General features: G+C 49.3%; 1 protein-coding gene across 1 annotated transcript in view; it reads right to left on the bottom strand.

The window, feature by feature from the left end:
• Positions 1-15,373, bottom strand: part of C7H14orf132 (chromosome 7 C14orf132 homolog) — a 31,795-nt gene extending 16,422 nt beyond the window's left edge. Inside the window, exons 1-2 of the mRNA XM_032909156.1 lie at positions 15,355-15,373; positions 10,522-10,814 (exon numbers count right to left, since the gene is read on the bottom strand). Of these exons, the coding sequence (XP_032765047.1) occupies positions 10,522-10,814; positions 15,355-15,373 (312 nt within the window). The remainder of the gene's footprint in view (positions 1-10,521; positions 10,815-15,354) is intronic.
• Positions 15,374-15,694: the final 321 nt, after the last annotated feature.

Raw genomic sequence — 15,694 nt, 5'->3', positions numbered from 1 at the left:
GATGCTCTTCATGTCTCTTGTGCTCCAAGATGGGGGAAAGCAACAGAAAAGGGGATAAGGCCTAACTAAGATGCTGCTCCAGTCTGGGCAACCCTTTCCCGACTGCCCGTCTGCATGGCTCAGGGCTCACCAGGCTGCAGGGCCAGATGAACTCCACAGGAGGGAGAAGGAAGGGCAGGAAGTCAGAGAAGGAGGCAGCAGTGGCTAACACTGTGGCTGTGGCAGGGCAAACAGTAGGGAGTGGGGGACGGTAGAGCCCATTAGTCACCCCTCAGGCCTCCCTTGGCACAGAAGCCGGGTCTTAATGCATTTCTAATGAGCTTCCGGAGCTCCGCGTTGAGGCTACAGATGGGGGCTCCTCGCGAGACCTGCAGGGGCTGGCTGAGTGGGAGGCGGCCATGCTGAGCCAGGCTCAGTTTGCAGCATCTACTCCCTTCCCTTGGCTCCTTCTTTCCACCGGGCTTCCCACGATCCTGATGTCGGGACAGAAGCCTAAAGAAACCCAGGTTTAGCCAGCATTTGGAAGGTGGAGGCAGGAGGATTTCAAGTTCTAGGACAGCCTGGCCCCCGTAAAACTGAAAACACCCCTCCAAAACCAGCTCCAGACCCAGCCCCGTCACTGAGATGTACCCTTGATGGCTTCCTGGTATAGCTTCTTCTGGAATGTCCACATGTGCGCGTGCAGACATGCGTGCGTGCACACGCACACACACACACACACACACACACACACACACACGAAGCACACGCGCGCGCACACACAGAAGAACCCATGTGGCCAAGGTAGGCAGTGTGCACGTGACTTTACTTCTCCAACTCGGGCGTCAGACCCTTGCGTGCAATATAAGGATCTGCGCTTTTCGAGCTGTATGGCTACAGAAAGAGAAGCTCGTGTCCAGGGTTCTAGGGTGGACCCAGTGCCTATTTCTTTACCATAATGGGAGAAAAGAGGTTTGGAAATACAGATGCTGAAAAACACAGGGTTAAGAAATTCTGCTTCCAGCCCAGATGGAGTCACTGGAACCAAATTCACTTACTCAACTGGAAAAAGCAAGGTCAGTATTATAAAAACAGTTTTCAGGACGTGGCTGTCAAGCGAGTATGCCTTGAGTATTGAGAGATGGCGGATCGGGAGCCCTAGAGGCTTGCAGAAGGTGTTCATGGTCCCCACAGGCTGTGGCTGGGAAGTCAGTCATATGTGTGCATACACTGCTGAGACAGCGGCAACCAAAGAGAGAGCAGCGGACCACCACTCCCGCTTCCTCCCCTCAGCCACATGGTGGGTGTCATAACTCACAGGGAGAATGGGCTACCCTTCCTAGCTGCAGCTATGCAGACTAAATATGGTGCTGGCAATGCCTAAGAAACCTTAAAACAATCCCTGGAGAATCCAAGCTGTTCTCAAATGAGTGGTCTTTATCCAGAATAAAGATAAAGGATATTTAAAGGATACAGTAATTCTTTCCGTGTGACCGAGGTGAAATTTACAATGCTTAGCCAGATGTGGTAGTGCACACCTTTAATCTCAGCACTAGAGGAGGCAAAGGCAAGTGAATCTCAGAGTTCAAGGCCAGCCTGGTCTATTGAGGGAGTTCCAGGACATCTAGGATCTCTCTCTCTCTCTCCCTCTCTCCCTTCCTCCATCTCCCCCTTCTCTCTCTCTCTCTCTCTCTCTCTCTCTCTCTCTCTCTCTCTCACACACACACACACACACACACGCACACACACAGTCTTAAAAAGAGAGAAGACAGGGGGAGGAGGAGGAAGAAGAGGAAGAGGAGGAGGAGGAGGGGAAGGAGGAGGAGGAGGAGGAAGAGGAGGAGGAAGAGGAGGAGGAAGAGGAGGAGAAGGAGGAGAAAAAAAATATACAGTGCTTGGTGTCTGACCAAAAATGACTAGACAGACAAAGAGATACACCCCAAACTAGAAAGTGAGGGTGTCAGTCACTCAAACACAACTCAGCCTAACAAAACCCAAGAATTAGTGTGAGAGGACATTTAAAACAGGCTTTTAACATTGTGTCTCACCTGTTTTAAGAGGCTCAAATAAGCACCGAATGTGTTAAGAAAATGCAAGATAATTTTTAAAGGATGTAAATTACGTGTCTAGAGACAATACCCACAGTCTCTGAGATAGCAATACTCTGGATGGGCTCAGCATTAGTTTAACGATGGCTGAATAAAATGGTAGTGGTCTTGAAAATGCGTCAATAACAGCTCCTCGGATGAAACGTGAGAGAAAGAAAAGCACTGGTGGACGGTGGGAAAATCTGAGGCAGCCTAAGAGAGGAATGAAGAGTTTCTAAAGCACAAAGGCCAGAGGGGGGAGCAGAAAATGCACAAAGAACTGATGTCAGAAAAGTCTCCAAATGTGATGAGGCTATAGCCCACGCACACATTTTTAGATTTACTTTATTTTTGATGATGTGTCACTTATGTGGGGCTGGACCCACAGAGGCCAGAAGACAGCATCTGACCTGAGTTAGCAGTGGCCAGATGAGTGTGCTAGGAACCAACTAGGATCCTCTGAGGAGCAACACACACTCTTAACTGCTGAGTCACCTCTCCAGCTCCCCCCACACACATTTCGGAATCCCAAGCGCCAGAAACATGAGGAGAACTGCATAGAGGCACATCCTCCCCACATTGCTCAAACCTAGAGAAAAGGATAAAAATCTTAAAAGCAGCCAGAGGGGGAAAGACACACTATACTTAGAGGAACAGAGCATAGATATCAGAAGATTTTCTCCAGAAACAACACAAGCCAGAAGGTGAAGCCATATTTTTAACTAAACCACCAACTTAGAATGCCCAGACATACAAAAGCTGGAAGAATTCATCTAGCAACTGAGTAGCACTAGACATGCCAAAGCCCCTCCAGGCAGAAAGAAAATGATGTCTCAAAGAAATGAGGCTCTACACAAAAGAAAGAAAAGACATCAGGAGAAATTACCATATGGAAAAAATATGTAAGGTTTGCCCTTATTATTTAAACAAATTGAAGAAAACTGACTTTTAACAAAGATAGTATTGGTCTATAATATTTATTATATAATAATTATAGTATTGATGTAATATATTATAGTTTATATGTTACATAAAAGTAGCCACCATAGTGCGGAAACTGGAAGAGGAGAAATAGGAGCATGCTACTGTAGCATTTATTACACAGACAAATAGGCTGTGAGCTAAAAAATCTTTAATGAACCTCCTATGTAACCATTAAAATATAAAAACCAAAGATTTATGTCTAAGGAAATGACATAGGAAAATAAGAATTTCTCATCTTAAAAGAAGGCAGAAAGAGGGAACAGAGAACAGTTGGAAAAAAAATAGGAAACAGTGTAATAGATAGTACACTTAAGCGTCACCATATCAACAAATACATTAAATGTAAATGGTTTAAATACTTCAATTAAAGGGTATTGAACTTAGCCCCTGCCAACCTACAAACATTTGCTTATAGCAGCTTCATTTATCAACAATATAATCTCCTGTCAACCAAGATAGATAAAGAAATGGTTCATCCAAGAAGACTGCTAGTTGATGCTAAAAAAGAGTGAGCTACCAAGCCATGCAAAGACAGGGCAGATCTGGGGTGGTGACACACCAGACTTAAGCAAAATATGGAGACAGCAAACAGATGACTGGGATCCTTTGCCAGGAGCTGAGAGTGGGAGAGAAGAGAGAACACTGAGGATATTTTAGGGCAGTGGAAATAGTCTGCATGATGCCATATCATGAAGGATGCACATCATCACATATGTGTTCAAACACACGTAATGTCCAACACGAAGAGTATTGTGAACTATATGCTTTGGCTAAAGTTGACATGTCAACACAAATTCTCCAGTGTCCCTCGGCCCCTGTAGTGATGGATGCAGATGATTGGAGAGGCTCTACATGCCAGACAGAGGGCTTATGGGAAATCATTACATTCCCCTCTTGACTTTTCTGTGAACCTTTAACTTCTCAGAACCAACTACCAACCACCAATCAGGACCATCACCAACAACCAACCGCCAACCAAGACAACCACCACCACCACCAACAAAACTAAAAAAAAAAAAGGTAACAAGTACAGATACCCACACTTGCATCCTAGTTGTACACACCATGGGCAGGTGGCCTCTGTTTCCTGATTTTTACAGAGAACCCATCTCTTGTAAAGATCTGGTGAGATTCCCTGTATGGTTGGGTACCATGCCTTGCACCATGTACATAGGAGATAAATAGTGGCCGAGATGGGAAGGGACAGGACATCTCAGGGAGACAGAATGGGCAGAGTATTAGTATTAGAAGTATTAGTCTCTGACTCTCAGGGCAGAAGAAGCTAGGGTTTGGCTCAATAGTAAGAAAGAGAACACAGGAATTGATGCATAAGCAGTATTTGCTTGGAGATGCACGGCCCCATACCCGCCCACGAAGTCCTAGGTTTTAAAATATTCCCTAGAAATTTGACCCAGAAAAGTGTCTGTGATGTAGATGTCTTTGTTAACTGTTCATTATGCTCCTCAAGAAATGTCGCACAGCTACCTCTGAGACAAGTTTGATGAGAACACTCCATGCTTACTAAGTCTTTTCAGTGAGAATTTGAAGGAGACAAGCCCTCTGGTTAGGCGTGTCCTTCTTGAATCTTGTCCTATAAAACTGTGAGCAGTTTAGATGTCTCCTTTAGATCTCTTAGCAGCCTCAAGAATCAACAGGAACCAAGCATCCCATTACGAGGCTGGTCAGGTTGCTACCGATTCCTAATTCATCGTTAGCGTTCAAAAATCCAATCTGGAGGTTGGAGAGTTGGCTCAGTAGGTCAGGTGCTTGCACAGCAAACTCAAGAACTGAGTTGGAGACCCAGAACCCACATAAAGAGCCAGGCACAGTGACACCTGCTAGCAATCCCAGTGCTGGGGAGGCAGAGACAGAAGGATCCCCAGGATCAGTAGCCACACAGACCTCCTAGTGAACTGCTGAGCTGCAGGGTCAGTGAAAGGCTTTGTACTAAGAGCTAAGGAAGAAATCAGTGGGGGAAAACACCCGCTAATGACCTCTGCCCCCCCATGCTTATAGTATACACGTGCGAACACATGCAAACACACATACACACGCACATGTACACAAAAACATATACACACTCACAGAAACACACACTCACACACACATGTGTGTAGACACATACACACACATATACATACACATGCATATGCACGCACACACACATACACACACATCCACACGTGAGTGCACACATGCACAAACACACACATAAACACACATGCACACACACAAACACACACATGTACACATACACGCACACATACATACACACATGTACACATACATACACACATGTACACATACATGCACACACACATACACACATGTACACATACATGCACACACAAACACACACACATACATGCACACAGACACAGCACATGAACATCACCATTTCTACTTCCTCTAAAACACAGAAGAACCACTGCCCCAGCTCATGTGTGTGCCTGGCACAAATGAGACCTGTAGCATGGGACCTCCAGATAAGGCCCCTACTCTTCAGGGCGCCCCTCACCACCCTGCTCCTCTCCATGAAGCCACCCAGCTGGCCGCAGGCTCCCCGGCCCTGTCCTCTAATGCTTCATCACCTGCCCCTCTGCTCCAACCCAACAAATGGCTTGCAGTGATCCCTGCTGCTAAGGACACACTGTGTCAAGGCGGTGCTGACCAGCGCATGCTGGTTCCTCTGTCCACCTCCCTTCTCCTGTGTGCACGACCACTATATAACCTTCAAGCTAAGCTCTATCAAAGGTGGCCCTGGTGGGCTCCAGCGTTCTAGGCCACGCTGCGTCTTGTCTCACAATCCACTGTGGGCTTGACACGCAGTGAATCCCCACCCGATGAACAAGATGAGCGGCATCGCATCCCCATTTCAAAGGTGAAGAACTTGAGACTTGGAGGAGCATGTGCTCGCTCAGTCCCTAGGGTGGGCGGGGAGGTCTTCAGATGCTATTATCAGCTGAACTGTGTCCCCTTCAAGAAAGGCACTTAAGTCCCAACCCAGCACCTTTATTTATAGACAGATTCTCTGCATGTGTGCACACAGGGTCACCCTATCTAAGGTGACCCTCATCCCACTGGGGACCATGGGAACGGGGCACAGACAGAGAAGATGCCATGTAACCATAGAAGCAGAGGTGAGAGTGACATCTGTAAAGGACAAGGGACACCAGCAGTGGCAAGGGACACCTTGATGCCCAATTGAAGGTGAGCAGACCTCTTTCCAGGCCTTCAGAGCCCAGGACAGTGGACGCCCGTGTGTGGACTGCTGGCCTCAGAGCTGACGGAGAAGAAATTCTAGTGGTGTAGCTGGCTTTTCTGGTCAATTTTACCTTTAAGAACTGGCTTAAACCTGGGCAGAAACACAATGTTTGTGTATCTGAGAAAATGGGGGATTGATTCTCCGAGGCTAATTCTAGAAGGGTTCATTGCACCCCCACTTCTTGGTCTACTCTGGAGGAGAGGAGGGATGAGTATGAGATAGCCCTGGACCAGCAGAGGGGGCCCCACTCTCTTGCTTGTAGAGAAGGTGGCTGTGCGTCTAGGCTCCCCTGTTTCCTCACAGTCTGAACCATGGGAGGAAAGTCCCCTGCTGGACTGCAGGTGACAGGTACAATCTACAGGAGGGAGGTGCTCATGTTTGGAGCCTCATGTTTTTGCTTTAAATATTTTAAGTTGTGACATCACTGTTGCATTTGGGACTTTCTGGGGACACTTGTCTTTTTATGACCCAAGACTGGCCAGAGAGCCAGGGACATGCTTCAACCAAGGGCAGGGAGGGGACCCTGCTGGCTGAGTGTCTCTCCAGGCCTCTGTCACTGGAAGTACTGTTCTTATGTGGATTCCTGGGTGGGACCAGGGGTAAGGGCTGGGGGACTTCTAACAGCCACAGGGGATTCTAATGCCAGGAACATCGATTACTACTGGACAGACACCAGTCACTTTAGACACAGTCCAAGAAAGAAGCATGACTGAGATCTCACACACGCTTGATCCAAAGGGCACAGGAAAGTGCAGTTCCTCTCACAAATCCTAAGGGAATGAGTGTGGGGTCCCAGTAATATCCCATTTCCTGCATGGGAACCTCAATGGCTCTCCTTAGAGTAGATGCTCACCGGTCCCAGGTGACTTCTCAGGACCCAGTCTCAGACATTCCCAAGTGTGACCAATACAACGAACCCAGAGTCTAGAAGTCACGAGCGGGCAGCCCAGGTTTGAAGGAGTGTTAAAGCAGATCTCAGCTCCTGAGGGAGAAAATGGGTGTCGGCCATCTTTGAGTGCAAGAATCTGGGCTCTATCCTGGACATCCTCTCTCTCCCCAGCACTGGAGTCTTGGTGACCCTGCCCATCTCGTCACCTCTGGCTGCAGGAAAATGAATGCCCTCCATGTCCACAATCTCCAAAACTACAGGATCCAGGGACTGCAAGGGACTGTACTGGCAAAGGTGACCGAGTGCCCAGGGCTGTGCAGGGCCCGCCTTAAACCTTTGAGGCCTAGCCTCTCCCACGGCCTCTCTCAGCCTCCTCCAGAGCAGGACGGATACACCTCTGTGTCAGGGTAACAATCCATGCCCAGCAGCTGGCGGGCATCATCTCAACATTTATTTTTACAGCTCCAAATCCTTCCAAGGGCTTGCAAGCTAAGTCACAGACAGGAATCTTATTCAGCATTAGCTGTCCTTGAAGGCAGGAAGCCCAGGTCTGGAGTCAGGTGGGTCTGGTTTCATTCCCTACACCAGTGAAGGTACTCCTGGCCCCACCCATTCCCCCAGCTTCCATCCACGGGCAGGCAGGGCGGGAAGGGGGCACACAGAAGGTTTCCCTAGGCACCGCTTTACCGATGCCATTTCTGTGCTGAAGAACTCACAAAGGCTCCCACTACGCTCTGATTCTACCCAGGCTTCTCAGATCAGTCAGCACCTTCCGTAACCTGGTCCTGACCACACCCCCACCGATCCCCATATCAGATCCACTGTCTCTCCACTCCTCTAGCTCTCTGAAGGGCTCTGGATTGCCCTGAGCCCCTCCCTCCCTCTACCTCCATGCCGCTTTCTTCTCAAGCTTACCGGGGGCCATCTGCCTGTCGTCCTACTATGTCTACCGCCTCCTTCTCAGAGTCCTGCTGATGGCGTTCACACTTGGCGTCTTGCATGGACTTGCTGTCCACATGAGTGTCCTCTCGTGAGCACACATCTCATCTCGCCCACATCCAATCATCTAAGAGAGGCTTTTTGAAGACCTACTATGTGCTGCTCAGTGCTGAGCCCAACAGTTGGTCTGTTTCTCTTGCTGGGTCCTGATCTAAGAGATGCCAGAAAGAGGACCTAGGTCCCATCCAACTCTGTCCCTCAGCGCTCCTGTCCCAGTGATTGGCAGGGTATGTGACACAAGGGGCTAAAGAAGGAAATTGTGTGTCAATATTTCTCTGCAGGAGCTCACTGTCAGACAAGACTGGTAAGAGGAAACAACCCCCCCAACACACACACACACACACACACACACACACACACACACTCACACCAGGTGCTCACTCCCACACACTGCTAGGTCCTACAGATTATAAAACATAGCGATTCTCTTCCTATGGGAACAGGGAAACAGGTCTACAGCAGGGAGCAATGCTAAGTACAACCAAGCCTGTGTTGTGCAGGAGGCACCATGGCTACAGCACTTCCAGAAGGAGGGAAGAGATGCGCCATCTTGGATTTTGCCCCTAGGGTGAGGTCAGAAGGGGGAAATGCCCAATCTCTGAAGATCCTAGGGTCTAGGTTCACAGCCAGCTTCCTTCCTCACGAACTGCAAGTCCTGGGGTAAACTACTCCCTCTCCCTGACATCAGGCACCCTGATCTGCACAACTCCAGGCTAATAGAACTTGCAGGAGTTCACACATAGTAGGTCCTCAACCAACCTTAGTGTGTCTTTCACTGGTGTGCCCGCTCACATTTTCCTTCTTTTCGGCAAGCATGGTGCTGAGCATGTAATCAATGCCGTGTGACAGCAGGGACAAACAGACCAATTGAAGTGTGAGTTATAAAAACAAAAACAAAACCCCACTGCAGCAGCCACCACCACAAATCCCAGACTCCTCCGGGCTCTGCCCACAGGTGCTGAAAAAGCCCTGTTTATTTGTTAAGTCACCATAGCAACTGCGGATGCTCTAGCCAGCCTCAAGGTTAGTTACTAATGATCAATTTATCCTGTATCCATGGGAACCCCAGCTTCCGTGGGATGCAGAGAGGAAGGCAGCTACAGACATCCTGTGAGCTTTTCTCTTCTCAGTTAGAGCTCAGCTAACCCCACCTCCATCTAGAGTGGTAGTGACTGTTTCCCATAGGATGGTGTTTACACACGGTTAGAACATGGTGAATTGGGCCATTGGTAAAGAACAGCGTGTTATTGGGGCGGTTAGAGGTCATAACTTGCTTGCCTAAAACTGGGTCCTGATTCCCCAGAGGCAACATGGAGACTGACTCCTTTGAGGCTTCCATTTGTGACCGTATCTACTCCGGTTTTTGAAGTTACATTTTAAGCAGACTTCCACCACATGGGTGAAGTTTGGAGAAAGGAAAGTGTCCCTTCAAACATCACCCCCAAAAACAAGCAGCAGTGTTTGGGGGGGCCCTTGACCAGCACCCAGGAGACAACAAGGTGTCGTCCCTGTCACTCTGCTCCCAACATGACCGCAGATGATGAAACGTCGTGGTTTGGGACAAATATAGCCTTTCCCTGTAGCCACACTGTGGTCAGCCCTGGGTCTTCCCAGGGGCCACACAAAATCCCAGAAAAGGGTGTGTGTGTGTGTCTTTGTTCTGGCTCAACAGAACACCTAAGATCACAACTCCAGGGGATTCTTCTGTAGCGGAGACCAGGCAGCTCGCCAAGAGGTCATTTGTCCGCCTGCCACGAAGAACCTGTTTTGTGTGGAGCGAACGGGTGGTGGTTCCCGGCTCAAACCCAATACAAAGCAAGAATGCTTTTAAGCATCCGTCTCTATCACAAAGCCCTGGCACTGCCTTTCTGAGCGATAGGGGCTAAAGTCCCACCCACAGTGGGAAGAAAAGGGGGGGTGCCCCGAGGTTACCAACAAGTGATGGGAGTACCAGCGCCAAGCAAAACCAGAATGGGCAGAGCAGCTTCCCCTCTGCCAGTCCCAGGGGCTCCAGAGGAAACAGCGGGTGGGGGTTGGGCTGGGAGGGGCGACTCCAGCGGCCCAGGCTCCTCGGAACTGTCTTGCTTAGAAGTGGGGGTGCTCAATGGAGACAGTCCTATCGCATCCTTCCGTGTGCAAGGGGCATGGGCCACTTCACCCAGGACAGCCAAGCTCTCGAAGACGCGAACCAGGTGGGGCTCCCTGGTTCGGGACAAAGGACCTGGACACGGACGCTATTGCTGCACGGGGGAGGACAGCGGGGCTGGGGTCCTGCAAACTTGGGGACCCCAGGGCGCGTGGGGAGGATTCCAGGTTACCTGCGCGGCCATAAAAGACAGATCCATGGTGTCACGGCTGGTGTGGCTGCTGCTGCTGCCTGCGCTCCAGTCCTCGCTGCTGCTGTCGTCGCTGTCGCCGCTGCGGGTCCAGCCTCCCGCACAGTTATCAGGGAGCCGGCGGAACCGCGAGCAGGTGCCCTCGGGCCCCGGCGACCGTAACCTCAGCAGCCCCGGCGTGGTGGCGCGTCTTTGAAAACCCTCACAGCCCTGGCTGGCTCCAGGCTCCGGTTCCAGACGCCTCCAAGTGGGCGGGAGACCCCGGCGCGGCGCCCCTTCACGTGACCACTCCCAGCCACACCCCCGGGGCGGGACAAGACAGACAGACCCTTAATTTCTAACAGTCCTCTCAGTGCCCTGGCCGAATGGGGAAACTGAGACCTGAGGCGGGCCAGCTAGGTTGGTGAGCCAGCCTCCAACCCAAATCCAGCGAGATGGGTGCCCCTTCTCAGCGCACTTGACTCCAGCCCTACTGGGTCCTCCAACAGTGCTTTCGGGGAGTTGGTTGAGTAGACGCGCCTGTCTTTCGGTGGTAGCACTGCTCCTAGACTTCTGAGTGCTTGGCTCTTGAACTGGGCAGAACAAAGTGGAAAGTCTAGCATTTTTGTATTGTGTGGTTTGGGTGAATTAGTGCTTGTTTGAACCCGTGTATCCTTGTTGATAGAATGAGAGTAACAGAACCTAGGAATTAAGGAAGGCGCGGCATGTGTCACAGGGTGATGTGTAGCGTGACCAGTGTCCCTTATTGGTGACCATGGAGTGAATGGCATATGCAACCTGTAGATGTGCCTGTGGTTCTGTTACCACAAAGTAGCCCAAGCCATGGTCATCACTGAAATGAAGGGCCACAGAGGGGCCTGCTGTTCACGGTGTGTGTGTATTTGTGTGTGTGTGTGTGTGTGTGTGTGTGTGGGCGCGCGCGCGCGTGTCTGTGGCTATGTGTGTCCGTGAGTGCGTGCATGCGTGTGTGTGCGTGTCCGTGCGTGCGTGTGTGTGCGCGTGTGTGTGTGTCCCCATCCTGTCATTCTCTTTCTCCCCTCCCCCTTTCCTTTCCTCCTTCCCACCTCCCACCCTGCTCTTCCGGTTTGTTTTCTCTCTTGCTTCACCGGGTCTCTTCACAGGCTCAGCTCTTCCTCTCTCCACTTCCGGCATCTCTGTACCCTTCCGGGCCAAACACTGGTCTCCAGTCTTCAGTCCAGAACCCCGCTGGTTCCCACCCCTCTACCGCAGCGGTTCCCAGACTTCCTAGAGCTGCAACCCTTCAATACAATTCCTCATGCTGCGGTGGTCCCTGACCATAAAATTATTTTCGTTGCCACTTCACCACTGTAATTTTCCTATTGTTACGATTTGTAACGTAAGCATCTGACATGCAGGATATCTGAAATGTGATTCTTGTGAAAGGGTCATTTGACCCCAAACGGGTCGTGACCCTGAGGTTGAGAACAACTGCTCTATATCCTAGCAGTTCCTCAGCCTACCTAGAACCTTCACACCCTCTGCTTCTCTGCACTTTCACCATTTAGTCATACCTGCAGAGGTCTGTAGGTGTGTGTGTGTGTGTGTGTGTGTGTGTGTGTGTGTGTGTGTGTGTGAGATGCACAGCTTAAATAATAATGCCTCCCCCTGCAGTCTAACAAAAAGAATAAATGGAGCTGGAGAAATGGCTGGGCCATGAAAGGTTCAGGCTCATGATTACAAAGACGGAGCAATGGTCTTTAAACCCTGACGGCCATCTCTTCAAAGCTCTTCATTGCCTGTCCCACTGCCCCAGCCGCCTGTAATCTAAGTCTTCACGGTTCCCCACTGGTCTGTTCTCCACCTCTGTACTTCTACCGTTTCAGGAAAGTTCTATAAGTGGAATCATGTCTGATAACCCTCTGGGGTCAGTGTCAATCCACTTGGCTACCTGGGGGTTCATCCAGGTTGTCATGGACACAGCAGTTTGTTCCTTTCTATTGCTGGGCAGTATTTTATTTTACTGATGTAGCACAGTTTAACCATATGTCTGTCAAAGGATGTCTGCGATGTTTCTGTTCTTTGGTGCTTGTGAAAGCACCCGCTGTACACATTCATCTCTGAGGTTTTGCATGATCACGTCAATTCCCATGGCTATGGTCCTGGAACAGTGTCACTTCTACAGTATATCTGGAAGATTAGTGCCTTGCATGGCCCCTTGTTGCTGTAAAATTATAAAAAAAATAAAATGCTGTCTTTTATCCCCACTAGGTCTGGCACTGCAGTGCCCCAGGATATCTGGTAGATATGTTGCCAGAAATACACATCCCAATTCCATAACAGCTTAGTATCTCTAACTGCCAACACTCTCTTAAACTTAAATCGCTACATGAAAGAACTCACGACACAATAACCTCTGATCCAATTGATAAAATATGATTGCTCACCTAAACATACAAAGCTCTTTACACATCCATCCCTTAAGAACATTTATAACAACCTGTAAATGCACAGAGAGGAATCTCGACATCAGCCTCCATGTTCTCTCCGAGGTTTCCCCCAGTTCCTCTGTCTCCTGTCTCCTTCTGTTCCAGGCTCCTCCTCTTCCCTCAAACTTTTCTCCCGCCCATCCTTCCTTCTCGTCCAATGACAGGCCTCGTTGTATCTTGTACCTGCCTCACCTGTATGACATCATCCTACAGCTCTTTGCCCTGCAGGCCTGGCCTTGCCCACTAGAAACCCAGACAGTTCTTCCAACTGTGCTCTGGAGGAAGAGAGGGACTGGCTGAAGGCAACCCAGTTGTTTTAGTTCTGCTTTGCAAGTTCCCTGAGCACCTGTGGTCCATACCTAACTCTAGCCCTGCGTCCTTGAACAAGGCTCATCTGCCCTTCTTGTCCCTGGGCTGTGGGCCTTTCACCTTTGAAAGAAGATGAGGGTAGCCGGTCAGCATGGAGTTTACCTCCTGTCTTTCATCACCTCTCGGTGGTAAACACTGGTTCATCACACAGAAAAAAAGAAAAGTTGACTTCCCATGATGGCTGAGAACTCCACAGTTGTCCCCAGAGAGTGAATCTTTGGTGTATTTCTGGTCACTTAAATGGACTTCTTTTTACACATTCAAGTTAGGAAGTCTTGGCACACCGATGTAATATTTTTCTTTTTCTTTCTCGTCCTATGTGTATCAGTAGTTCCAATTTACTGCAGAATGACCTTCTACTGAGCCAGTAACCGAGGCCTATCCAGCTACTGTCCTGTCGATGAACACTGGGGTTATGCCAAACCCTTGGCTGTCGTGAATACGTTTCTTATGCACGCTGGTGTAGAAATCTCTTTGGAGACATTCTGTCTGCTCTGCGCACATCCTCAGCAGGACGCAAGAGTCTTAGTTGACTCACCTTCTTGCCAACACTTAGTACTTTCATTGCTCTTCCTTTAGCCACCCTCGTGGGTGTGAAGTAGCTTTTCCTTAAGTCTCAGATCCATATTTCTGTGACTACAGATGATGGTGAGGGAGAGTTCATGGGCTCAGGGGCTAGTCAGTGATCTCTCTCCCTCTGCAGATGGTCTGTACAAATCGTTTACTCCTGCTTGGATCGTTTGCCATTTTGATATTGAGTTGCTAGCGTTCTTTACATATTCTGGAAACACGTTTTATACCAGACACGTGAAAGTGTTTTCCCAGCCTGTGGCATTTTTAGCTTTAATAAAATCTAATGAATTTTTAAAATCTCATCTAAAAGCACACCTCACCTTTGTTCTTTATGCTCCAAACTGTCACCTATTTTTATTTTATAGGATATATGAGATAAAGGTTGGGGTTTTTCTTTTCTAAAACCCAGAGCCATTTCTTATAAAGACCATTCTGTAACCATTAAATTGCCCAGAGCAGGAGGCTGTGCTAAAGAGCCTTTAGGGTGACACCCACACTGAAGCTCTGCCAGCATTTCCCCTTAAACGTCTGGCTCCCACCTTCACCCTCTCCTGACAGAGTGTCTAATTATAGACTCACTCTTCTCTCTAAATGATCTACAAAGGGATGCTCACCAGGCCATCGAACAAACCTTGGAGGTATCTTTGAGTTCTGTTGGCGGTTCACTTAGTGGTGTCTCCTGAGTTGCCAATCTGGCCAGTACTGGGCTCTGACTGTCCCCTTCTATCTGGTGCTGTCCCAATCAGAAGAGGGTGATGTTCAGGTGCTCTGTGTATGTAGACTGCACAAAGGTACAGGGATTTATGATCCAACCACACTCCTTTCTGTGACTGGGTAAGGGGTTGCGTCTGCCCAGAGGAAGAGGGGTCTCTGTGATCACCATGACCAGCAGAGTAACAATCTGTGGGAGATAAGGAAATAGTTCAGTCCAACATGACTAAGTAGCTGGTGTTGGTTCAAACTTCGGGTTTCTGACCCTGAGCGATTCAGTTCAGTCACATTTAAGTACAGCACGACTTGGTGTAAACTTCCCTGGTGATCATTAACTCAATCTCATACACACCACAAGCTTTAGATGTGGCTACATCAAAACTCTTTGTAACGTAGTGTGATGGGCTCTGTACATTGACAAGCTCACTGTAAGGGTCTGGGGGAGGATCCAGTGTGGTCTCGGTCACATAGATAGCACAAAGGTCACTAGGCTATTAATCATGTCTGCTCCTGCCTTCTGGGCTGATAACAGGTTATGCATCCCTCCCTTTGAAGGGACAACCTTGTGTGTTTAGCATTCCTGGTCCCCTAGTGTTTATCTGTGAGCACAGAGATCTCTGCACCTCCTGCAGTGTCTTTGCTGAGTCTCCAGAAATAGTTTTGGGGAAGACAGTGCAGGACCAGACATCAGCCTCCAGACTCCTCTCTCCCTTACCGTAATCTTCAGCCCACATCTTGGTGAGGGCCACCCAGGGACCTTCTTTCTCTCCCAGGAGGATACCAGCTGGCTTGCCTCCTTCCGGGGCGTGTGTGTGTGTGTGTGTGTGTGTGTGTGTGTGCTCGTGTGTGTGTGTTTCCTTCTTATGAACCTTTCTCTGAGCAACTCAGGTTTCATTTCAAAAGCCACCTCTCTACGGCAGGAAAGACAGCCCAGTTAAGAGTGCATACTGTTGTTGCAAAGGACCCACATTCCATTCCCAATACCTACATGTGAGGGGTTCGCAACCATTTGACCCCAGCTCCAGGGAATCTAAGGCCTCCCTAGGCACCTGCGA

This window comes from Rattus rattus, chromosome 7, assembly GCF_011064425.1.
Source record: "Rattus rattus isolate New Zealand chromosome 7, Rrattus_CSIRO_v1, whole genome shotgun sequence".
Classification (NCBI taxonomy): Eukaryota; Metazoa; Chordata; class Mammalia; order Rodentia; family Muridae; genus Rattus; species Rattus rattus.
This window is presented reverse-complemented; position numbering and strand designations above follow the sequence as displayed.